General features: G+C 39.0%; 2 protein-coding genes across 2 annotated transcripts in view; both read left to right on the top strand.

Annotated features, from left to right (window-relative positions):
• LOC135196708 (teneurin-a-like) overlaps positions 1-6,772 on the top strand; it is a 238,849-nt gene extending 232,077 nt beyond the window's left edge. Inside the window, exon 32 of the mRNA XM_064223541.1 lies at positions 2,682-6,772. Within this exon, the coding sequence (XP_064079611.1) occupies positions 2,682-2,957 (276 nt within the window). The 3' untranslated portion in view covers positions 2,958-6,772. The remainder of the gene's footprint in view (positions 1-2,681) is intronic.
• Positions 6,773-20,429: 13,657 nt separating this feature from the next.
• LOC135197327 (NADH dehydrogenase [ubiquinone] iron-sulfur protein 6, mitochondrial-like) lies at positions 20,430-24,294 on the top strand. Its single transcript, XM_064224468.1, has 3 exons — positions 20,430-20,609; positions 23,508-23,684; positions 24,022-24,294. Exons 1-3 carry the CDS (start codon positions 20,478-20,480, stop codon positions 24,085-24,087), a joined length of 375 nt encoding a protein of 124 aa, XP_064080538.1. The 5' UTR covers positions 20,430-20,477; the 3' UTR covers positions 24,088-24,294.
• The last annotated feature ends 1,915 nt before the right edge of the window (positions 24,295-26,209 follow it).

The raw sequence follows: 26,209 nt of genomic DNA, 5'->3' as shown, positions 1-26,209 counted from the left end.
AGGGATTAATTAATGCACATGGAATTTACAATGGTATTTATTGCAAATAATTTTAGCACTTGAACTGTATTAATATATACGTAGTTGCCATTTAAAGACATTGTACACAAAATTTATATATCTCATTGGTTTTATGAATCACAGGAACTGGATTCCAGCAAATATCCAAGATCTAAAAAAAAACCACTTCCATATTTTGCTGGTAATTGTTTTCCCAAACATTTCATGAAACTGTAAAAGCCAACTTTGCTCCCAAGGGGATACAAACTTACGCTTTCATAAATGGAATACATATTCCAGCACACCTTGCAAAGTTCTCAAGGATAATATGATTAAATGACACCAAGAGTATATTAATTTTCTTTTGGATACAGCAGGTGGATAAGATAGAGGTAAAAAAGTAGATGATACTGTCACAGGGAGAATATCAGAACAAGGAACCAGCATATTTTTGAATGGAAACAAAATTATTCAGCTTTTAGTTGAATTTGGAGGGAGGAGTTATCAATATTTGGGAAGAGCATAATGGCATATAACATGAATCAGAAAGCAAAGCAGAAAAAACTGTATGTCAACCAAACCTTTGGAGAAACAAATTTTTGTTGCTATAGGAGCTGTGTCAAATGATACACAATTAATTTCTTTTGGACACAATTAATTTCTTGAGGTTAAACCAATTTCCATGCCAAGCAGAAGGGCACATCTAATAGCTTCCCTAAACTGCTTTCTTTGCCTGCAAAAATTTGGAGCATTTTGAAATTGAAAATTTCTCAAACTAAAAGAACAGTCTCATACACTCCTGATAAAATTAAATATCCCCAAGCAGTTTTTTTTCTCTCTCTCTCTCTCCATATCTCCTCATCACACTTCCTTTTTGTACCTAGTACCATAGGGCTGGTAGCCCCAATAATTTTTTTTTTTTTTAATATCTTTCACACTTCTTTTTTGTACCTAGTACCACAGGGCTGGTAACACAACTGTCAAACAGGTTTGAAACTAATGAATACCAAGTTGGGAGAATGCTTGAACAAGTTTTATTTTCTTTTTAAGTTACTGATTGGTATGAACTCAAAGTGGTCTTTCTTCTCTCACTCACATTCAAGATCAAACCACAAGGTCATATGACCCTCTTCTTGTTACTCTTCTTCCTTGCTACTATCTTCTTATTTCTTCTTCCTCATTATTACCACCTTCCTGTCCCTCTCCCTCCTCCTCTTCCATGCTGCCACCTTCCAGTTGTTCTTACAAACCATTACCACCATGTCTCTGTCCCTCTTCCTCTCCACTGCCACCATCTTATTCCTCTTCCTCACCATTTTCCTGTAGCTCTTCCTTACTGTGGCTACTTCCTTCCAGTTCCTCCTCCTCACCATTCCCACCTTCTTTCTGTTTCTTCTCCTTGCAGGTGTTACCTCTTCATGTTTTCCCTCCTTGCAATTGCCACCTTTTCCCCCTCTAGCTATGTACTTCTTCACAGTCTTACCATTCTCCTTACTCTTCTTCACTACATAATTCATGTCCCACTTGCACATATTTCCTGTCTTTTTGTTTCTCATCATCTTCACCAACTTTTTGTGTTCCTCCTAGCCATTGCCACCCTTAACACATGTTCCTCCTCTTGATTATTGCTACACTGTGACGTCTCTCATTCTTCCAACATTCATTTTTCTTCTCATTTCTGCCCTCTGCCTTTTCCTCCTCCTTTTTTTCCTTCTTCCTGTTTTTCCCTACTGGTGTACCCTTTTGATGCTGCTCCTCTCTTCTTTGCTACATTCTTTTGATTCTTCTTACTCTTCACCCTATTTGCTGCCTTTTTGTTCTCTCATGTTTACCATGTTTTTCTGTGTGTTCCTCTCACCATAGTTACTTTCTCTTCATCCTCCTTATCATTACCACCTTCTTTCTGTTTATCCTCAGTGTCATTTCTTATGATCATCATTATCTTATGAATTTCCTGATTTTTACCAACTTCCCATCCCCCTCATCTTTATCACTTTCGTATTCATCTTCCTCCACCGAGTTTCTGTTCCTCCTTGCTCTTCCTACTTTCATCCTGCTCTTCCACCTCTCCTCCTCCTCTTTCCAAAGTTTCTGTTCCTTCCCATTCCATGCATCCTGTTCTTCTTCCTTGTCATTACCACCTTGTTCTATTAATCCTCCTCTTGCTCATTGTTCCTGTGCCTCCCATTGATCCTAATCCTGTGTCAGATCCTTTTCATTCTCTTACTGTTTTCTGATAATTCATCATTCTCAATAATGCTAGCCCTCCTTAGTGACATTTGGCCACCTTCATTAAATTTTGCCTTGTCCATAATATAATGACACTCATAAGTAAAACAAAGAATACTAAATTAATCATTGAAAATATCAGTGCATACTTGATCTGAGTTGTGTACGTAATTACGCAGTAAGACTTAGGACATACGTTATTTGTTAATGCTACCAGACTGTGGTCTAAAAAATTGCTTTTAACAACATGGCTTTAGACACACAAAACTAAATGGTATACAAAAAAAATTTACTTTAAGATCTACTGAATTAAATACTATAGATTACTATGAATGTAAATATTTTTTTCATATTAAAATATATTAATAATGAAACTTGTATTTAAATATAGCAAACATATACTTCCAGTAAGTATATATGTAATTGGTATTTTCATTTGTCCATAAATGCAGATTGCAATACGACGGGCATGGGCAGAGGAGAGAGAGCGTGTATCCGGGGGACTCCCCGGCACAGTGGAGTGGTCATCTAGTGAAACTGAAGAGCTGCTTTCAAGAAGTTCAGTAGGTAGTTACACTGCAAGGTACTTGCACCCTCCAGAAACTTACCCAGCTTTATTAGATGATCCTACCAACGTTAGATTCTTTAAGGACACCAAAAGAACTAGGAGGAATTCAAAGACCCGACGATCCCACAGATGCCGAAAGTGGTGGAAAGGGCTTTGCTGACTCCACTGGCCATTTCCCTCAGTTACATTCTCCACAAAGTCTTAGAAAATGATGAGGGAAAATGCCTTGTAAGAATAGTGGTCAGTTCATCCTGCCATCTCTGCTCACAACAGATGTGAGATGGGAATTCACAAGACTTTAGCCCGTTTCCCATCTTGTGTTTTTTTTTTTTTTTCTGTCGACGACCTCTGCACTGAAAAATAAAATACGTACCATATGTACTGTATTCTGCCAGTGTGATGGGAATGGCACAGTTGGAAATGTGACATTTGATCTGTGAAGATAATGTACATTTATTTTCTGAGCAGCATTCAAATCACTCAATACAACTAAAGACATGACATAAATGGGGACATACCCAGTGCTTTATTAGTTCCGTGCATTTTAGGCTTATGGTAAATAAAAGAGAAAAAGGGAGGTCGTTTTGTGGAGCATTTTCAAAATATTTCAAGAAAGTGAAAATGTTTTCAAGTCTGAAAATGAGCATGGTTCATTTGAAGGGATACAAAATGAACCAGGTTGTTGAAAAGACAATGCTTTAGCAAGGAAAATGAAAAGGTGGAAAAAAGTAATTTCAAAAGGGAAAGTGTCACTGTGTATGTCAAGACTTGATATGCTTTAGAATTGCAATTGCTGTAAACATATACACACGTGCATTACAACATATTCCATTTTTAAATGTTTAAGTATCTAAGGTCACTTGCTTCTGAAGAAAAGATTATGACTTGGATTTAAAAAGATGCTATGTAAGTAAAAAAAAAAAAAGAAAACTTTACAATGTTATTGTGACTATCACTTTCATGGACTACAAGAAAACTTTATTTGTAATAAATAAAACTTATCACCAAGTCCATAATGTCTACTGGTGATTTTATAGATACATCAATGGTATTTTTATCAACATTTCATAATAACCACTCTTGTAAAAGATGGATGGCAGTCATAGACTTTTGATTCATTTTGTTAGAATACTTCAAGGAAGTTAGTTATACTTGAGAATAAAGTTAGACTATGTAATATGTAATGGGAAGCGGATGCAATACACTAGCACAATTGTAGTAGTAAAAAACTGTTTCATGGCATCATTTCAAATTTTAAGTTAAGGAGTAACGAATTAACGTCAATACTTTTATAAATATTAAGACACTGACATTGTGTACTCAACAATGCCAAGTCAAGAGCAATTTTTTTTGAAAGCGAATAAGTAATAATCATTCATCTTGAGAATGTTGATACTGAAATACTTGTTAAATGCATCATACAATCACCAAATGTAATCAAACTCTCTCGTAAACCCCAACATTAAAGAGGACTTGGAAAAAGAAGTCCAGCCAGGATTCCTTCAAAAGATTTTTGTGATTTTGTAAAGTCAATGTCTCATTCATATATTTCCATCAGTAATCTGATGTTATTTATTATTTTTTTATTGTACACTGTGTCATTTTTTTACTGAAAACATATGAACAAAATCTCGTTTTTCAAATAGAGATTACGAATCACGAGTACTAGGCACAAGGTGCTATTAAGTTTACGCATTTTTATATCTACTTTGTCTCCTTTTTGTAAATACTGTGTATATTACCCCCATTCGCCCATCTTCCCCCCCCCCCCCCCTCTCACATTTCAGTTTCTTGCATTCAATTTGCACCCATTTCTTTCACTCAACTCGAGTCTGTCAAAAAAAAATCTCAAAGAGTATAACATCAGTTTTCATTATTAGATAAAAGTTCTTAATAATAGCAGTTAATCCCACTCATATATACTAACCATTTTCCATAGGTGACCTGTTATCTTGTAAGGCAAGGTAAAAAGCTGTGTGTGTATCACAGATCTCTCTAATTTCTTATGAATTGTTGACACAATGAGAAGCAACGACTTGGTGAACAGAAGCCTGCAGGTAAAAGAAAAATTCATATCAGTGTTTAATAGGATTTGAAAATATGTAAATCCTTGACGGTCATGATTTATCAAGTATTTTAATTCATGATGAAAATCTAGCTGTTTCTCTTTCTCAGGACTGAAGTCAAAAGATTCAGATCTCTTTTGTTACCCAAAACAAGGACTATAATTGAATCCTGAAAAAAAAATTTTCCAATTAACAGCTTTATAACAAATAAAACTTTGAGAGCAGAAAAATACCCAGAGAAGAAACAATGGTTTCATTGATTCTGGAATAATCTGGCAAATGCTTGTGCACACTTAACTATTTACACCTGGAATACAAAATTCAGATAATTGCTCGAGATATTCAATGAGACTGGAACTTTCAGACTTTCATGTATTCATGTAATATGGAGTTGACACATGTCTTCAACATGTTTGTTTCCATGTGATGAAAAAATAATTTCCCCTTTGTAGGGTGTACCTCATTTTTTTCGATAGCTCATTTGTGAAAATGTTGGATGTTGCATTGTAATAATGTTAATTTTATGTCCAATGGAATGTTTCAGTCTTGTCAAAGTTTCCAGTAAATGAGATTTGTTTCTTCTCACATCTATAAATAACCTTATAGTACTGAATGAAGTGCCATACAAAAATAACAGAGAATGAAGCAATGATACGGGTTCACCTTACCTACTACTGTTAAACCTATTGCCAACATGCCTTCTCACTCTAGTAATGTAACCCTTGTCTGCCTTTATATGATCATGGAATTATTTCCACTCTCCCTTCAAAGAAATGAAGCCTATTACAGCATTGCTTCATTGTGTACACCCTATTTTGTCTTTTATGTCATTCATGGCATTGCTGTGTTATGGAACTGTCCAAGACTTCCTTATTGTTAAGTCCTGACATTTCCATGATGTGCAAGTTTGTGAATGGTTGAAGGCAAAATGTGGTGTCTGACCATTTCCATCCTACCTTCATAATGCTAATATTAAGATATGTTTGTGTAAATTGCCAAAGATTTGCAGCTTTTTATCTGTGTTGTACACAGACTTTTTAACTATATTTCTTGCAAAGCTAAACCATTTATGGGTTTATTTAATGTTGTACTATATGTGATTTCTGTAAATATATGAAACCTAAAGAGTCATCGCTTTAGGCTATATAAGGGATGTACATATTAATCTGTGGTCACACTGTATATGTAAATATTAATAGACCAGATATGCAGTACAGCATATGTAGAATAAGATTACGGCTGAGAGGCTTTAGATGAACTAAATGAACGGTAAAAATGCTTATTTAGTCATGTTGAGTTTTATTTGCATAGTTGTAAAACTTTTATGTAGTCACTTTTAGCTATGGACAAATTGATGTTTTAGATTTCATTTCACATTCTTTCCTAATAAATGCTCCCTATCTTCCATAGTTCTCTCATTTTCTCAATTCCATATTTCCATATTTTATAAGTCTCTCTCTCTCTCTCTCTCTCTCTCTCTCTCTCTCTCTCTCTCTCTCTCTCTCTCTCTCTCTCTCTCTCATATATGTTCTAAGACTGAATGCAACATCTCAAAAGTAATGTACCGTACCTTCTATGGCGCATCGAGTTATATATCTTCAATTTATAGCTCAAAGCATAAACTTAGTGTCTTCTCAAAATTTTCCTCAAACAAACTGAATATCCAAAGAAATCTTTCATAAGAATTACCTCTCTGCTTTTATTATTTAAGTCGATACGAAGGCGAAGGCAAAACAAATTAGCTTCCGAGAAGGAAGACTGAAGCTAAAATACAAGCTACAGTCTCTCAGGGGTCCATTTGATTTTACTTCCCTCCGATCACTCCATAGATTTGTATGATCAATAATGGTCTTGGCTGTTTATAACGAAAGTGTTTCTATCAAATAAAATAAATAATTTTGTATGAAAATAGTGTTTCTCTTTAAGCCTATTCTGTATTGTTAACTACTGGTACTTTTTAATGGATGAATAGCCTTCTCCTAATTAGCTAGGTAATGTTACTTATAGCATTCTAGCAAAATCTACAGAATAAAATACTGAATACAAAGAAAACACACAGGTAAATAATTAATATGTAAATAAACATAGTACATTATTATACATACAATGTACAACAAAGTATAGTATTGTTATCATAGAATTGATCAATGCCAAATTGGAAAGACTAATGTGCTCGACCTCATTAGTGTTACCTTGCCAAAGTCAAGAATAAAATCCCACTAACACTGGAGAATTGAAAAGTATTAGGCTATCTAGATGAAGGCAGTGTTTTCCCACTAACTAAATATGTCCTACACTCCACTTCCAATACTTTTATTTAGTAAAATACCATCCAACACAGCAAAAAAGAAGGCACAGGCACACCCCACCTGAGACAAAGTCTACACTAGAAAAATAATACATATTTTCATAATGAATTCAATATTTTGCTGCTCAACACATAAGCAAAACAGGATGCTAAGATTGGAATGAGCAAAAAAGGGAAGAATAACCAAGTACATAATGCAAACTGAGCTTATTGTCAGCAAGCTAAACATAAGAAAAGAGAACATTTACCTGTCCTGAAACAGGGATCCACAAGACTTGGTGTATGGGCTAGACACCAGCATATACTATACTAATACTTACCTTTCAAACTGGGAGCAAAGATTGTTGTGAAAAAAAAAAAAAAAGACCTTCAGTTCTGGGTAATGTGAAAAGCTTGGCACCTTGACTGAAGATGGAGGAAGCCACAAAAGTGGGAGGCACCTACAGTAATAACTATGGCAATTTACAACTTCCTTACTGCAATAAAACTTACCACCAGTTATTGCACCATGTCAAACTGTCAAAAATATAGTGCCCAGAATGCAATTCAAATCCAGACAAAATATTCTAATATTGTACGTAATGGTAAAGCAGAAGATATAAAGTATATAGCACTCCTTTACTACCATCATTATTGTAGCACAGAAAGCCTTACAAAAAAATACTGTGCCTACTGTGGAAATTACTGCACCGACACTGCAACCAGTAAAGCTCGATAATAGCAATAAAAATAGTACTTAGGGGATTACCACCTAAAGATATTGAGGGTTCAAGCAGGGCAAATATCACAACATTGCAAAATTCACTAGTATAAAAAATGTACTTCAAGTCAGTCACACCACATTATTAAAACCTGTCATAGACAGTTAAAATATACCAGATGAATGAAGACAGAAAAATTAAAAAGTAGTTTACAGCAGCAACACAGTTTTGCCATTACACGTAAAATCACCCAACTGATGATGCCACCAACAAATGAGAGAAAGGTTTTTCACCTACAAGGTGGCCTCATCCCAAAATTATTTCAAAACTAAAAATGGTCAAACCTACAAAAAACCAGTCATGAAAACTTACAAAAGGAAGCCAATGGCTGCCATATGAAGATGAAATATCTTGACCCTAAGTCCCCAACACTTGACTTTTGTCCAAAACAAGCAGCAACCACAGCATGTAGAGGTCACCAGTCTATTTAATAATATTTGCATCTGCTGATCACAGAACTCCAAAAGGGGTGAAGGCATAGGACACACAAATCCAAAGATCAAGGATGTAGGCTTAGAGGGGAGCAGGCTTATTCGGACCTTTATCCAGGATTATTCAGACCTTCATATGATTGGCCGGTTTTTCTATGCAGTTTTACCTCCTGAACAAGAATTTTAGGTAATATTTATTCGGATGACTGTAATTAACCCCCAGGGGCTCGTACTGAATACAGCGAAATACATTTGACGCCCAAATTCCTGGTGGCTTTCGTATTCGCGGAGACAAACGATGCAGAATGCTTATACGTATAGAAATACCCATTGCTATAATATAAAAATGATATTGTTATAATACAATAAAGTTTCATACATACTTACCTGGCAGATATATACTTAGCTAAGACTCCGTCGTCCCCGACAGAAATTCAAATTTCGCGCCACTCGCTACCGGTAGGTCAGGTGATCTACCTGCCTGCCCTGGGCGGCAGGACTAGGAACCATTCCCGTTTTCTATCATATTTTCTCTCTTCCACCTGTCTCCTGCGGGGAGGCTGGGTGGGCCATTAATCGTATATATCTGCCAGGTAAGTATGTATGAAACTTTATTGTATTATAACAATATCATTTTCATACAATGAACTTACCTGTCAGATATATACTTAGCTGATTGGCACCCTTTGGTGGAGGGTAAGAGACAGCTAATATGGAATAGACAGGTAAACAACATATGTTGTAGGTATAAAAGAAAAACCTTGGTTCCTACCTGATAGGTGGTAGACTTCGTGGCTGTAGCCCGGTAGTCTGCATCACCTCAAGACTTTAGCGAGATATTAGATCTATGGCTAGAGTTCTTGTGGGTCTGTCGATGGGTATATGAACCGCTTACTCGGCAGAGCCTGAAAGGACTTTGTCAATGGGTACTGGACCACTTCTATGACAACACACCTTATGAAGGAGCATAACCAATCCCGACCACCTGATCCTAACCACCATGTTAGTAAATAGAATTGTTCTGAGTTATCCCCGAACTCATTACAAACAACCCATAACTCGAAACTAAAACGCATTCATACAAAAAATTCTCAAAAAAAAAAAATTTTAATACTCCTCTAAAAGATATCACAAGAGTTCCTTACTGAACAACAGTGACTGGCCGCCAGTGCAGCACCGAGCCCTCTTTGTCAGCAGAAATCTAGAACATATCTAGTAGAAGGTATGTACAAAGTTAAGGATTGGTGTTTGCTCCCGTACCCAGTATCGTATCCGCCGATACAAAAGGCCCCAGAGAAAAACATTTCTCGTAGGTCACGCGAACGTCTTTAAGATAGTGAGATGCAAATACCGAATTGCACCTCCAATATGTCGTATCAATGATTTTCTTTAACGACATATTCTTCTGAAAAGAGAGAGACGTCGCCACTGCTCTAACTTCATGAGCTTTTACTCTTAAAAGCGGAAAAGAGTCGTCAGGACAGAACTTGTGAGCATCTGTAATGACGCTCCTAATGAAGAAAGCTAATGCGTTCTTAGACATGATTCTTGTGGGGTCCTTAATCGAACACCAAAGACTTTGTCTAGAGCCTCCCATATGTTTCTTCCTTTGTAAGTAGAACTTCAAGGCTCTTACAGGGCAAAGAGACCTTTCTGTTTCTCTACCTACTAGACTCGATAAGCCTTTAATCTCGAATCTCTTGGGCCAGGGATTCGATGGGTTCTCATTTTTCGCTAGAAAAAGTTCTAAACGAGCAGAAGGCCGAGTCTCTGTTAAAGCCGACTTCATCTTCCAGGGCATGAAGTTCCCCAACTCTTTTGGCTGTCGCCAAAGATAGGAGAAACAAGCATTTCCTTGTTATATCCCTGAACGAAGCTAAATGAGGAGGCTCAAATCTGTCAGACGAAAGGAACTTGAGAACTACATCCAGGTTCCAGCTGGGAGGAGTTAGTTCCTTAGATTTTGTCGTTTCAAACGATCTAATCAAGTCGTGCAGATCTTTATTATCAGCAATCTCTAGGCCTCTGTTTCTGAAGACTGCCGAAAGCATGCTCCTGTATCCTTTGATCGTCGATACAGATAAGTGAGAGACCTCTCTCAAGAACAAAAGGAAATCAGCGATTTCGGTTATAGAGGTACTGGAGGAGGACAACTTCTTAGACTTACACCACCTTCTGAATACCTCCCACTTTGACTGATAGACTCGTCTAGTGGAAGCTCTGCGGGCTCTAGCGATAGCGCTTGCAGCTTCGCGAGAAAAACCCCTCGCTCTGACAAGTCTTTCGATAGTCGAAAGGCAGTCAGCGCGAGAGCGGGGAGGTTTTGATGAAACCTCTCAAAGTGTGGCTGTCTGAGAAGATCCATCCTTCTTGGAAGGGATCTTGGGAAGTCTACTGTCCACTCCAGCACCTCTGCAAACCAATCTTGTGCTGGCCAAAACGGGGCTATCAGGGTCATCCTTGTCCCGTTGGACGCTACAAACTTTCTCAACACTTGTCCCAGGATTTTGAAAAGGGGGAAAGAGTACACGTCCACATGAGACCAGTCTAGCAGGAAGGCGTCGACCACGAGAGCTCTTGGGTCTTCCACCACTGAACAAAAGACTTCCAGCCTTTTGGAAAGGAATGTGGCGAACAGATCTACGTGAGGAGTGCCCCAAAGATCCCAAAGACTCTGACACACCTCTGAATGAAGGGTCCATTCTGTGTGAAGGACCTGGCTTCTCCTGCTCAGTCTGTCCGCCCTGACGTTTCTCGTACCCTGAACAAATCTTGTCAGGAGGGAGATGTTCCTCTGTGAGGTCCAAATTAGCAGATCTCTTGCTATCTCGTATAGAGACACGGAGTGCGTTCCTCCTTGCTTCCGAATGTAGGACAGGGCGGTAGTGTTGTCCACATTCACTTGGACCACACTGTCTGTCACAAAGGGTTCGAAGAACTTTAGCGCCAAGTGAACTGCTAGAAGTTCTTTGTAATTTATGTGCCAGGACACCTGTGCTGCCTTCCAGGTGCCTGACACTTCTCTCGGTCCTAGTGTTGCTCCCCAACCCTTCTCCGATGCGTCTGAATACAACACTCGGCTTGGGTTTGGAACTTCCAGAGAAATTCCCTTGTTCTCTTTTAGAGGGGACAACCACCATTGCAGGTGTGGTTTCATCTCCATTGGAAGGAGAAAACTGTCGGAGAGAAGTCCCGTCTTCCAGTTCCAAGATCTCCTTAGGAAAAACTGAAAAGGACGAAGATGCAGTCTTCCTAGAGGAAAGAACTGTTCGAGCGAGGAAAGGGTGCCTAGAAGGCTTAACCATTCCCTCGCCGAAGTCCGTTCTTTCCCTAAGAAGAGAGAGACTTTTTCCAAGCCTCTCACGATTCTCTCTTGCGAAGGAAATACTCGAAAACCCCGAGAATCCATCTGAATCCCCAGATAGACCAAGTTCTGTCTGGGAATCAGCTGTGACTTCTCGAGGTTCACGAGTAGTCCCAACGCCTTTATTAGGTCTAGAGTCAAAGAAAGGTCCTCCAAACACTGTCTCTCTGTTCTGGCCCTGATGAGCCAATCGTCCAGATATAGAGAGATGTTGACGCCTTTGAGGTGAAGAAAACTCGCCACATTCTTCATCAGGTTTGTGAAGACCTGAGGAGCTGTGGACAGGCCGAAACACAAGGCCCTGAACTGAAAGATCCTTCCCTCCGTCATGAAACGGAGGTACTTCTTCGACGAAGGGTGAATCGGGACATGAAAATAGGCGTCCTGGAGATCCAGCGACACCATCCTATCTCCTTGACGCAAAGCCGCAAGGACTGAGGCCGAAGTCTCCATAGAGAACTTCTCCTTTAGAACGAACTTGTTCAGAGCGCTGACATCTAGTACTGGTCTCCAGCCCCCCGAGGCTTTCGCAACCAGGAAAAGCCGATTGTAAAACCCCGGAGAGTTTTGTTCTAGAACTAATTCTATAGCTCTTTTGTCCCACATTTGATTCACCATCAGATGAAGAGTATCCCTCAGTACAGGGTCCCTGTATCTGGCTGACAGTTCCCGCGGAATGGTCGTTAGGGGAGGACTGTCCTGGAAGGGGATAAGATATCCCTTCCTGATTATGGACATCGAAGAGGCGTCCGAGTTTATGAGTGACCAGGCGTCTGCAAATTCGAGAAGCCTGGCACCCACTGGTGTTTGGAGGTTGTCTGTCTCACTTCCCTTTCTTAAAGGGACGGGAAGAAGCTTTACCTCTCCTCTCCGGACCTCTTCTCTTAGAGGGAGCTCTGGAGGGAGGGCCTCCTCGAAAGGGCTGAACCGTAGAAGTCGGTCCTTTCTTGTCAACCGAAACTAGGGGTCTCTTCTTCCTTGCAGTTTGCAGGAGAAGATCCTGTGTCGCCTTCTCAGTCAGTGAGCGAGAAATGTCTTTCACTAACTGAGAAGGAAACAAGAAGTCCGACATGGGAGCGAAAACCAGGGCTGCTCTCTGTGAGGGAGAAACCGCCTTGGTTAAGAAGGCACTAAAAATACTCCTCTTCTTAAGGAGTACCGCTCCAAAAAGAGAGGAGATTTCTCCCGATCCGTCTTGTACTGCCTTGTCAATACAAGAAAGAATACTCAGAATGACTTCGGGGTCTAGACCTTCCGAGTCATGAGCCTTCTTAGACATCACCCCAAGGGACCAGTCTAGGAAATTAAACACTTCCAAAATATGGAAGAGGCCCTTGAGGAGATGATCCGTCTCAGAAATCGCCCAAGACACACGAGCTCCATTCAAAGCGTGTCTCCGCGATGAATCAACCAAGGTTGAAAAGTCCACTTCGGCTGCCGCTGGGAGAGAAAGGCCCATGTTCTCCCCAGTTCAGTACCAGAAACCTCTCTTGCCAGAAAGTATGGCTGGAGGCATACAGAAGGTGGTTCTGCCCAGATCCTTCTTTGACAACATCCATTTGTCTAGAGACTGTAGCGCTCTCTTCATAGAGATCGTAGGTCTCATCTTCAAGACCGACGAAGACTTTGGTACAACCGCACTCGAAAACAGTGATCGAGGCGAAGGAGGAGCCGCAGGAGTCAAAGAATCTCCGTACTCCTGCAAAAGATGGTCTGTCAGAACTCTATAGTTAGAGACTCCTTCTCTACCGTTACCCTCTTCTTCCGAATCTCCTTCTACACCATGCGGAGAATCGGCCTGAAAAACGAGAGGATCTTCATCCTGTTCTCTCTCTACTGGTGACAAACTCCTACTAGGAGAGGGACTCATAGAGTGAACAGAATCTCTCTCAAGTCTAAAAGAAGTCTCGCGTCTGCTTGACTTCTCACGCCTGGAAAGCTCCTCGCGCTTGGCTGGCGCCTCGCGCTTGTCTGGCGCCTCGCGCTTGTCTGGCGCCTCGCGCTTGTCTGGCGCCTCGCGCTTGGCTGGCGCTTCTCGCTTGGCTGGAGCTTGTTGCCTGGCTGGCATCTCGCGCCTGGCTGACGCCTCGCGCTTGTCTGGCGCCTCACGCAAAGCTGACTCCTCGCGCCTGGCTGGCGTCTCGCGCCTGGCTGGCGCCTCGCGCCTGAGCATATCCTTATCCAGAGCAACTCGCTCGGATAGCTCCTGACGCTTGCAAGACTCTTCGCGCCTGGAAGACGTCCCATGTCTGGAGGACGCTTCACGTCTGGCCGGTGAAAGAAGACGAGACTTCTTAATAGGAAGTCTAGCGTCCTTCTTGCGAGGGGGATCCCTCGAAAGAACTCCAACCAAAGAGGCTATCTGCTCTTGTACTGCAAGCAATATCCTCTTGGAAGCCACACCAGCGTCCTCTTCAATAGAAGAAGCAGAAGAACTCGAAGGAGTGCGATCCTCAAATACCGTTTGAGGAGGCGTCGAAACCAGCTTAGCCTTCTTGATAGAAGAAGGAGCTTCCTCCGAGAAGCGTTCCGGGCTCGAGTCAAACGCGCGCTCTTTCCAGTGCCTTTTCAGTGGCCTAGAAAGATCCAAGTCCTTCCACCCTCGTTTAGGTGAAGGAGAACCGGACGACGAGAAACAATCTCGTAGGACGCTTCTATTAAAGCGGTCCTGAGCAGACTGTAGCGAAACAGAACCTGCTGAAGGGACGCCTGACCGTTGGGGATTCCCCACAACCTCCGTACGACTTTCGACTTTCCTTCTCCTCTGGGTATGTGAGTTTGGAAGAGGTCTAGGCCTGGGAGCATCGCAGGGACGGTCAGACGCCCCCTCCACAACACTGGGAACACTCACTTCACTAAGTAATTCACTATCACTTCCCTTACCTTGCATGGCCGCCATCTTTGTCTTCATTTTACGAAGAGTAGCCTTCAGATTGGCGATTTCCGAAGCCGAATCCGAATGCAAAGCCTGTGAGGGTTCAGATACATAGGGAGAATCAAATTCATTAATCATAGGAGAGTTAGACTCAGAAAAAGGCTCAATAGGCCTTGTACTCACACTCTTTTGTGCAGCCCGTCTAATTCTATCCCTCTCTAACTTCTTCAAGTAAGAAGTTAGAGTCTTCCATTCATTAGCATTCAACTTTTCACACTCAATACAGGTGTTAGCCAAAGAACAGTCAAACCCCCTACATTTACGACATACAGTGTGAGGATCAACCGAAGCCTTCGGTATCCTCACCTTGCAGCCTACATTCACACACTCTCACACTAACACTTGAATCAGACATTCTATCAGAAAAATCAAAAGCAAGTCCAAATCCAGTCCACAGTAGCGAATGCCAAAACAACGATCCAGTACGTCACCAAGAAATCCAATATAGATGATCAAAAAAGTCTTGAAAAGCGAATTCCAGTCAGGAGGTAGTAACAACAATGTTGACACCACCGGTGACAGAGAAAATATGATAGAAAACGGGAATGGTTCCTAGTCCTGCCGCCCAGGGCAGGCAGGTAGATCACCTGACCTACCGGTAGCGAGTGGCGCGAAATTTGAATTTCTGTCGGGGACGACGGAGTCTTAGCTAAGTATATATCTGACAGGTAAGTTCATTGTATGAAATTATTAGTATGGGTCCGAATCAGCCTAGCAAATGGTCTGAATCTGCCAAGATTAAGGTCCGAATCTAGTCCGAATCAGCCAAGGTCTGAATAAGCCTGCATCCGCTTAGAGATGACAAAAAAGCCTCCCCTGAATAACAGGGCAAGCGTCCAGTAAAGGAGACTTCCGAGGAAGTGAGGATTCATCAAGCAAGAAAGAGAAGTCAAGACCAAAAAAGGCCAATGCTTCCTACTGGGAGCTCACTACACAAAGAGGCATTGAGGATGCAAAGGCTTTGTCTGAAGAGGCTTGAGTCTTGACAGCAGGTGCCACAGTACAATGTGACAAGGGCGATTCAAAAGCAGCATTCTGCGAGGTCTCGAACATACAACACTTAAAAGCTTGTTTTGTTTGTTTCTTTGTTTGTATGGTGCTTTTACGTTGCATGGAGCCAGTATGGTTATTCAGCAACAGGACCAACAGCTTTACGTGACTTCCAAACCACGTCGAGAGTGAACTTCTATCACCAGATATACACATCTCTCACTCCTCAATGGAATGGGCAAGAATCAAACCCGCAACCACCGAGGTGGGATGCTAATACCATACCAACCACGCCGCTGAGGTGCTCCTTAAAAGCTTGTCTCTGAGCATAGAAAATATATAACCACATTCTGTCATTGTCTCTTAAATAATGCATATTTGTTAAATTCCCTTAATCTGACGAGTACCTTTTCCCTTACTTCTTGGTCTCAGATTTCCCTAAAGCCCTTCTAAATAAAGTTTTATGCTATACAGTAGTGTGTAGTATAGTATTATGTACTGTTGTTTACACTTTCCCTATTCCTCTGATCCTGTATCTTCCTTTAAGAGGAGGTTATAAGGCTAAACACATATTTATGCCAAATATTAACAAACTTCCAGTATTTTCTTCGGTAACTGACTGGCATTCACAATTTTAAAAAGGCCTGTCAAATAAATTTTCTCTTAAATCCTATTATCATGAAGAATTAGTAATAAATGCCAGGATAATAATTGAGATGGCAAACTACCATATAGGGTTACAGTAACAGGCCCTCTCACAACTGTAAGGTAGAACATCAAGACTGAGGAAGATTCAAACATTCAAATGTGGGAGGCTCATCAATAACCCTTAAGTCCAGAAATGGAAGACAACCAGCTTTCCTCAAGTGAAAGATGGATTGAAAAGAGTAAGGGACAAAAAACAAACTATGTAGCAGTACTTCAAACAATAAGTATTATTCCTCATTAAGCTTAATGAGGAACAATTGTTTGAAGTACTGCTACATAGTTTGTACTAGAGGCACAGCTGAAAATTCTTTTGTGTTGAATTCTACCTATCTAACCTCCAATGAAATCAAAAGGCAATGAGGAGGATGTACAATCAACAGCCACTGGAAAATTTATACTTTGCAATTCCACCAAGTGTCAGGACTGGAGAACCAATGAAACAGCACTGTTCTATAGCTAGTAGTGAGTAATAGAGGCCAGATTAATGTTGCTGTAAGACATCACAGGATACTGAGAAAGCTGAACGGAGGAAAGAACATGCACCCACTAAGTCCAAAGATGTATGCAAAAACCCTGTCTAGAGACCTAGTACCCAACCAGTTGCACGTGGTCATATCACACATTATCCTAACCATTTCTCTTAAAGAAAGACATCACAGAAAAGCAACTAAGTCTGAAATACTGATTTAGTTGCGAGATATTTGCCCCTTCAAAATCAGCCTTTCACCCAAGCTGATCCTATCAGCAAGATTTGATGACAGGATCTACAAACTGTCATTAATGGATCATGGATGCAGACTACTTCTAAGGCTATAAACACTAGAATACTGGTACCACACACTTGCTTTTAAACCATCACTAAACTGTGACTTTGGTCTTTTATTAAAGTTTCATTAACCCCAGACAGAATGGACCCTATACACCTAGATTACGCTGGTTAGGTTAAAATAGCATAAAAAGTAAGTAGCCTTTATGATAAGCAATTATGTACAAGGTTTTCATAATATCATTCTTTTCTCTTTAGATCTAACCACTTAAATTTTGATAATGAAATCCCATTTGGGTGTAATAAGCCTGTCTGACTGGGTTTGTTGGGAGTCTACTTGGGGCCAGTAGGGTCATTTAAAAAAACCAGTTCCAAATGAATAACAATACCAACCTAAACTGTACATATACATAGTACATTTACAGTTGGGATAAATCTATTTATCTGGCTAGCCATGTTTAAACAAAAGACCAGTATCAACAGTTTATATATTTGTTTTCCAAATCACTTAAAAAATAACTAAAAGTAATTTTGTTTTTTCTTTCTAGATGCATATTGGGGGCAAGTAAACATGTACTGTACCAGGGTATTTTACAGATAAAAAGTGAAAGTTTGTATCATTGTCAAAGTTAACTTTTATAGTTTTGAAGGTGCTGTGTTCCAGGTTCATGGGAATTGGATAGAGATGGGAATCTGCAGAAAATGCACTACATATTCATAAGTACTTTTGCAAGCATTTTTGTATTCTGTATCTAAATGTTTTTGACTGCAATTCTTTGAGGGAATTTCTCCAGTTCAGCAATGGCTACCTTATGTGTAAGTACTGGTGGAGATCATAAATATAATATCTTTTACATTATAGAAAATTAATCTCAATATAAAATTACCCTTTATTTATCTGGAAGTATTCCACTCCACAGACAAATGCTTCACTTCCATAAAACAAACTTTACCTGAATTGGGTGAGGAATATGCTGTATGAAAGGTTACAGGGGAGACTGGGATGTAATCCTTTCCAGTTAGGACCCAGTGTGCAAGGTCAATTTTGAGATAATTTTCTGTATACTTCTGTTTCAACATTTAAGGTGTTCTAGATCACAATATTAACCCTTGGTTAGGTAAGGGTGGCACCTTAGGCTAGATCAGAAATCATACCTATACGTAATTGGTATTTCAATATATGTTTGTTCTCAATAATGTATTAAATAATTAATACTGACTAAGAACATGAAATATATTTTCCCAAATGCTTACGCTCTTATTTATGCATTTTTTACCATTCCTGTTGGTTTAATTCACCCAGTTTTGGTTCCCTAAACAAAACAAAGAAAAAAAAAATTCTCCACTAGGGGTTGGGGCGTCCAATGTATTTCGCCATGTTTAGTACTGGCTCCTGGGGGTTAATTACAGTCGTCCGAATAATATTACTCAGTAAAACTCTTGTTCAGGAGGTAAAATTGCGTAGAAAAACCGCAACTGCCATAGTCTAGGCCGCCGTGGAATAGTAATAGAGATCTACCATTTTATATCATGCATGGGTATAGGGGAAGAATAACAGCCAGAAATGCATAAAATACAAGATGTCTAATAAAAATATAGTTCAAATTTCAGTCAAGGAATTAAAGTTTTATGGTACTGTATCACCCTTGTATTTATGGAGATCAAGAACCTTTACAAAGGATCAGGGTAGCCTGCTCCTTTAGGCCATAATACGGTAACATATGCAATTTGAGGGGTCAGGTTTGATACAGCGCAGAGGGCAATTTCGTATTAGGCATTTCAGGGAGAATGTGGACAAATCAGGCTTACCTAAAACTAATCTGACCTAACTTAGGACACTGGGAGGGGGGGGGGGGGTTCATTCCCCCAAGGAACACCAGGTTAGTCGTGTCTGTAACTGTTAAGCTAAATCTGAAAATTCCTTTTGGCATCTCAAACCAACGAATAGGTAGTATATATATTATACACATAAAACTTAAAAAATAAAATAATTTCACTTCTTGGCACTTCTTTACATTCCACTAATCTGAAGTGATGGGGACAAGGGCTAGGCTACTTCACTGCCTAAATTACGTCAAGTGTTAGCCTAATCAACCTTCAACAAACAATTTGAATTAGGCCTACCTAGCCTACTATCTAGAAAACCAAGTTCTGGTCCAAATCAATTAAGACAAACTTAACCCACGTAAATAAAGTACACGAAAAAGGACACTGCAAAAGGCTTCCAACGGAAGACCCAAATTTGTACATTGTTTCTTAATTAAGAATAAAAATATAGGGTTTCATGAGAAAATCATACTTCCTTATTATCCAGGGTTGATAATCATATGCAGATTGCAGTATGGTGCTTCTAACGCCCCCAGATAGTATATAATACACACACACACACACACACACACACATATATATATATATAATATATATATATATATCTATATATAATATATATATATATATATATATATAACACTGACAAAGTAACAAGCTCCTGAAGGGGTCGTCAACGAAGTGTGTCCCCTCAGTCGTCATAGAACTCCACTATAAAAGTAAACTTCGTAAGAAATCTTAACTCAACTTATTGAATCGTTAAATTAATTGCGATTCTGTTCGTGTGTTTTTATGTTCAATATATCATCATTACCACCATCATTGGTCTTAAAGTTATCTTTAATTTATGTAGCTACTACAATCATCTGATATTAGTTAAATTGTGTTAACCGCAGCTCAGCTGCACCAAAATCAGTAATCATCCTTCTTGATATCGCATGCAATATATATATATATATATATATATATATATATATATATATATATATATATATATATATATATGTGTGTGTGTGTGTGTGTGTGTGTGTGTGTGTGTGTGTGTGTGTGTGTGTGTGTGTGTGTGTGTGTGTGTGTGTGAGAGAGAGAGAGCTAAATTATTCTAGTTTCAACATGTAGACATTTGCACGGTTAATGTATATAATAATAATTTTACAATTGTATAAAATCTAATCTTATATGAATTTTAAGAGCTATAGAGCTATACAGTATGTAGTAATGTATATTGTCTGAAGGTAAAGTTGCCGTATTTCACGGCATCCAAAGGAAATTTTAGGTATAGTTTCTTTAAAATATTGTGATCAATCCTCTATAAATATCTAAATTTACACTAAATGTAATATTAAGATAAATATTATTTATTATAAATTCTAAATGGTTTATATTACGATTACTTTTTAACTTATATAAGATAGTTTTTTACTCGTAAAATGAGACGCAACACTACAAAATGCTTATTTACTAGTTTTTCAGAATCGCCGTCGCCTTCTTTTGCTGTAGCAGTCGGAATCAGCTGTTGTAAACATGTCTGCTGTAAGATTGACCAAAATTTCCTGCCGGAGTCTTCAGGCACTTCCTGCAGCGTTTTCCGGCCGCTGTAGAAGTGTGCAGACGACCTCCGTCACGCTAAACGACAGTCCAACTCACACGGGACAGGTACGATCGTAGAGTAGGCTGAAATGACTGTATTTTAGGACCAAAGGAATGCCTTACCTAGGTATACGAGGCTATAGGGCCAAGTCAAATTTTTAATGGTATACCTAGCTACTACCTACCTAGTACCGTGATGTTTTAATATCTCTGCCCTTACGGGAATCACGTATTTTTCTGACGTCATATTTTGTATATTATGAATTTGTCACCTCGTTGCAAGGAAGCCCACATTCTCTCTCTCTCTCTCTCTCTCTCTCTCTCTCTCTCTCTCTCTCTCTCTCTCTGACCCTTACTTACTACTATAGGTAGGTAGGCTATATCTATGTTGAAAAAGTAAGTCTACATGTATAGGCTAGGCTAGCGGTAATTGGAAAGTTGGGGAGAACTCCAGTGAGACCCCAAGGGTGGACATTGGTGGATAGGAATGATCTAGGATTCTAGTAGGTAATGAATGTATGCTTAGCCTATAATCAGTAGGGGATATTATATTACTAATTACTGAACTCATTAGATTAAATGAATACATTCTAGGGTAAAAAACCGCATGGTACAACCCCAAGAAAATTACATTATAACTCGTCCTGACACCGGAGTAGAGGTCTTTAGCTCCGTTTCTCACCAACAACAAGTCGCGTCTGATGCACATCTCCGATGTCAGGACGCGTTATAATGTACTTTTTTTGGGGTTGTACACATTGATCATACATGGTCCACCCCTGTACCATGCGGTTTTTTACCCTAAGTCTTATTTTATTTTAAGACGGCTCCTCGATATTGGAGCTTATGTTCTGTGCTCATAAGTCTCTTTAATGCTCTCTTTATGAAAATCATTATAAATCTTGGAAAATTAGGCTGCTGTTACTGAAATGTTTACTGTCTTGTTATGTCACTAATGGGTGAGGTGGATGTGGTGTTAAAGTGAAAATTTACTCATCCTAACTTTTTTTTCCAAAACTTAACCTATCTAGGGTGTTGGTCTACCCTGATATAGGGTAAAAAAACTGCATGGTACAGGGGTGGACCATGTATGATCAGTGTGTTCAACCCCCAAAAAAGTACATTATAACGCGTCCTGACATCGGAGATGGGCATCAGACGTGACTTGTTGTTGGTGAGAAACGGAGCTAAAGACCTCTACTCCAGTGTCAGGACGCATTATAATGTACTTTTCTTGGGGTTGTACACATTGATCGTACATGGTCCACCCCTGTACCATGCGGCTTTTTACCCTAGGGTTGTATTCTAACCTAACCCAACATAAGGTACTAACCCTTACCTAGCCATTCCTTTACTCATCGGTTAAAGAAACCTAATCTGGGACACTGTAGATTAAAATCACATTGGTGGAACTTAAAACAAAGGAAATAATCAGGTTTCAGCATTGTTCACAATGCATCAGGACAAAACATCTAATTGGGTACCCCACTTGCATAAACACTGAAACAATTAGAACTCAAGAGAAAGCTCTATTAGATAACATTCATTGGTAAGTATCTCAGTGACTGTAAATGTACACTAGATTTTTATGCCACTCATGGGAGGAGGCACTCATGTGCTTACTCTCCTTTTTCACCCTCTCCTGTTGTTGAGCTCTTAAAGTTTGGCATCATTGGTTCATTTACAGGTAACAGGACTCCCTCTTCCTTAGGGGACGGAATGATCTCAATTCACTGCATGGTAGAGACTCCTCCATGACAGTAGTGGCTTCCCAGTCAAGCATTTTTCTAAGGGATTTGGTGCCATTGCACATTTCTTAAGAGCAGCCTTTAGGATATTTCTCTTCCAGACATATCATAGGATGAAAGGGCGGTACAGTATCTCATCTTAACAATCTTGTGCTTGGTGTTTCCCGCCCCATTCTTCTTCAAATGAAACAGAGTGGCTGGAACTTCGTTCTTGCTGCTCCCTGGCTTTTTTGTCAAGTCACCTTACTGCTTTCTCGCTGAGGTGCCAGCCTACTAGGTGAGCTTCGCATTTCCTCTTTAGACCCTGTGTCCTTTTAGTTATCTATTTAGGTCTTTTTAGTATGGAGATGTCTTTTCTAAGTTGAAATTGGGTTTGAGGATAGGAACTAGTCTTCTGGATTCCTTCCTCATTTTGTTTCTACAAAGAACACCAATAGGTACCTTGTCAATTGTTTCTTGGTCCTGTAGTGATTCTCAAGCCCTTGTGTAACTTTCCCAGTCCTCCTGGATAAGTTTGCTTCCTGTTTAAGGTTCATGATTGGGCACAGGTGGAGAACAAAAGAATTGGATGGATGTGATTTTTCTCACTTTTGTGCCCTAAGTGCAGGTAGCTCAACTTGTGTTTGCATGACAGTTGGGGGGATGTAGGATGGCCACACAACTGAGTGCCCGTCTCTCCTCTCTTTAACTTTGGGGTTTGGCTTATAGGGTGCTATTATTGATTTTTGGGTTATGATACTGCTACTTAATGACCTTGATCTCCAGCTCTCTTAAATGTGAAAGAGAGGGTTCCCTATAACTTTCCATGAGTATGGTTCAAAGTGATGAACAAAACTCTGTAACAGGACCCTGTCTTTCTTTTGCACTGGATGACAGGTTGTATAGGCATTATAGGTGTCAGACTTCCCCTGAACAAACACTTGACTGCATTTAGTTAACTTTTTATGTCTTAGGTGACAGGACTAATTATCATCTAAGGTCTGTAAATCTAAGAAATATGGAAATTATCCGGAATTTGTAATACGATTAGCTGGGATTAGCCTTAAGGTAGAAAAAGAGTAGATTAAATGAAAATACACACTGTAATTTATAATATTTTTGTAATAAGCCATATTATAATTAAAACTGGAATGGTTGTAATGGGGTAAAGTTTTCTCTTCATATGATCACAGTTTGCATTTTGAATATTTTGTAAATTATATATTGTATCCTACAGGCTTTTGATCCCGATGATAGCCGGAATGTGAGATTCATAAGTACCCCAAGACAAACAAATGAACGATGGGCCATAAACTTGATTAAAGAAGTCCCTCCAAAGGGTGTTGATGCTCGTGTTGTTGCTTGTGATGGTGGTCCTGGTGCACTAGGTCATCCAAGAGTATACATCAATTTGGTAAGTAGATTATTTCTCTGTGTGTAAATTTTTGTGTACATCATAAGCAGAATCAAGCCAAATAAATTCTTATGCAGTTTTATGATAAGAAAATGCTCCCTTAAAATCCCTTTAGATCATAGTCTCAAGTTCAAAGCATAAACTTGTTTGATCATTACACCCAGTAACTAGTGTATTTTTCCAACAAAACTTCAAAAGTGTAACTTCAGTGATCCAGTGCTGTACATATCTAATAATTGTTTCATAAGAAAAATTATAATTTTGACAACTATTATCTGCTTATGACATGAAAAAGCTGTTACTCCTTCCTTATATCATTGTTGCCAATCTCTTTCAGGACCAGCCCGGCAACCACAGCTGTATTTACTGTGGATTACGATTTTACAAAAAGGACTCCCACTAATACTAATACTGTTTTGTTTTTTGAACACTGTATAAATTATATACCATATCTAAAAAAAATTTGCAAACAATAGCTATTTCAGATATAGGCCTGTCAGGAATTTGAAATTATGGAATTAGCATGGAAGTCAGGTGTCCTAAGTAATTCATTAGTATTTACCATACTATGATTTTGTAAATATAGTAATTAATAAATGTTCAACTTCTGTGAGGCATTTTATTTACATCACTCTAAAAGGAACTGTATTGCATTCTAAAGACTACACAGGTTTTGAGTTAGTAAGATACATTGAAAGAATGTAATCATTTGGTAAAGTCAATAGAATTGTGTGGAAACTTTTCTTATTTGATAAAGTCAATAAAATTGTATTTTACAATAATTGCTGTAGATATAAATTCTTCAGAATATCTTCTATAATGTTTAAGGGTTCTTTTGCAAATGCAGATCTACTTTTATTTTGTGAAATCAGTTGAAAGAAACCAAAGAATTTTATGAGATAACTTTAAAGGGGCGAGTCCAAGGAATTTATTCTTAAGCTTTTGAAACTGATGACATCGGCTGTACAAAATTTTTCATTAAATATTTTGATGTTTGGTACCACTGGTACGATGTCAGGAGTTTTGGGGGGATGATTTAACTCGTCATTAAATTAGTCCAACATATAAAATCACAAAAAACTTTTATATGTAATAAGTAACATAAATATCAATTCATAAATTTTACTTATTTTGTTGTTAATTTTTCAAGTATGATTACTTGGCTTCAAAATGAGATGATTTTATCATGTAAAAGAAATTTACAAGCAGCAATGAAAGAAAATTATTTCCAAGCTGATAACTAGTAATCCAGAATGAAGTGTGCTTTGCCAGTCATATATTTGACCACCCAAAGATTATCAACGGCGCTGAATGTCCTTCTTGGCCCCAGTGCCTGGGCTTTAGCCCTAAATATCATACATCCATCCATCCAAAGATTATCATTAGTTAAATAAGGGTAAAAGTGGAGCTAAGTAAAGTTGAATCTGGAAAGGTTGTTGAAAAGTGGACGCTGTAATGAATTAATGCCATGCAAGACACACTAGGTGCTACTCAAAACAACATCCAAGGTATTGATAGACAATTTTGGATTACAGAAGGAATTACTAGTGTTTATCTACTGCAGAGTATTGGTTCCAGTAAAGTAATGCTTATAAATGTCATTTCCATTCCTTACTGGGATCGTTTTTGGTGCTGTTTGCTATAATTCATTTTACTTTTGTATCCTGTATTGTAAACTTGTTTTGAAGAATTATTGAAAGCTTTTCTTACTTAACTAACAGACTTGTCAACTGTATCTTCTTGTGGAATCAGTCCTCACTGAGTGTTTTCTGTTTACAGAACTTTGCTCAAGAATAATTTCACCCAAAGTGTCTTCCTCAGTGTCCTTAGAGGAGAGTCCACTTAATTAGAGGTTAAAGAAAGTCAGTGTCCTACCATTTCTTTAGAGCGCTGAGAACCAAGATTAGTTCTTGTTTTGTAAATTTTATCTATTGTCTATAGAATGTATAAGTACATGATTGTTAAAATTGGTTACCAAATCACTGAGTTGATGTTCTTAATGCCATACCCTTGGAGGCTCCAGTGAGTGCAGTTTTCTATACACCAAAAACACTGAAATAGTATTCTAGATGCACTGACTGTGACAAACATTTACAGGTAAGTTGTTAACTTACTTGATGGCTGCAGATGCAGGTAATGGTAAGAGAAAACTCAAGTCTTGAGGCCACTTAGAATCTCAGAAGAGTAGAGGGTTATACTGTAGGAGCGTCATGCATCTGTGAGTTTTTCAGAATATGTGAAAACCTGGCAAAGGAAGAGATAGGAGAAGAATAACGTGAAAGAGCATTACAATTATTTGTGCATTTCGTATTTACATAAAAGTTTAATTATTCCAGTAGCTAATTCTCCTACTGTGGCTGGCTCTCTTTCATATTCCTTTGCCTGATGATAAAGGTGCATAGTGAATTTTAACTGAAGAATGTGTGATAAACAGTTACATTATAGCAGATCTGCATATTTTGCCTGGGAAGTTGACTAGGATATTCTACACATTCTTTGTCACTATAAAATAACAATCTGTATGT

The sequence above is a fragment of the Macrobrachium nipponense genome, chromosome 18 (assembly GCF_015104395.2).
Source record: "Macrobrachium nipponense isolate FS-2020 chromosome 18, ASM1510439v2, whole genome shotgun sequence".
In the NCBI taxonomy this organism is placed as follows: domain Eukaryota; kingdom Metazoa; phylum Arthropoda; class Malacostraca; order Decapoda; family Palaemonidae; genus Macrobrachium; species Macrobrachium nipponense.
The sequence above is the reverse complement of the archived record's forward strand: the minus strand, read 5'-3'. Positions and strand labels throughout refer to the sequence as shown.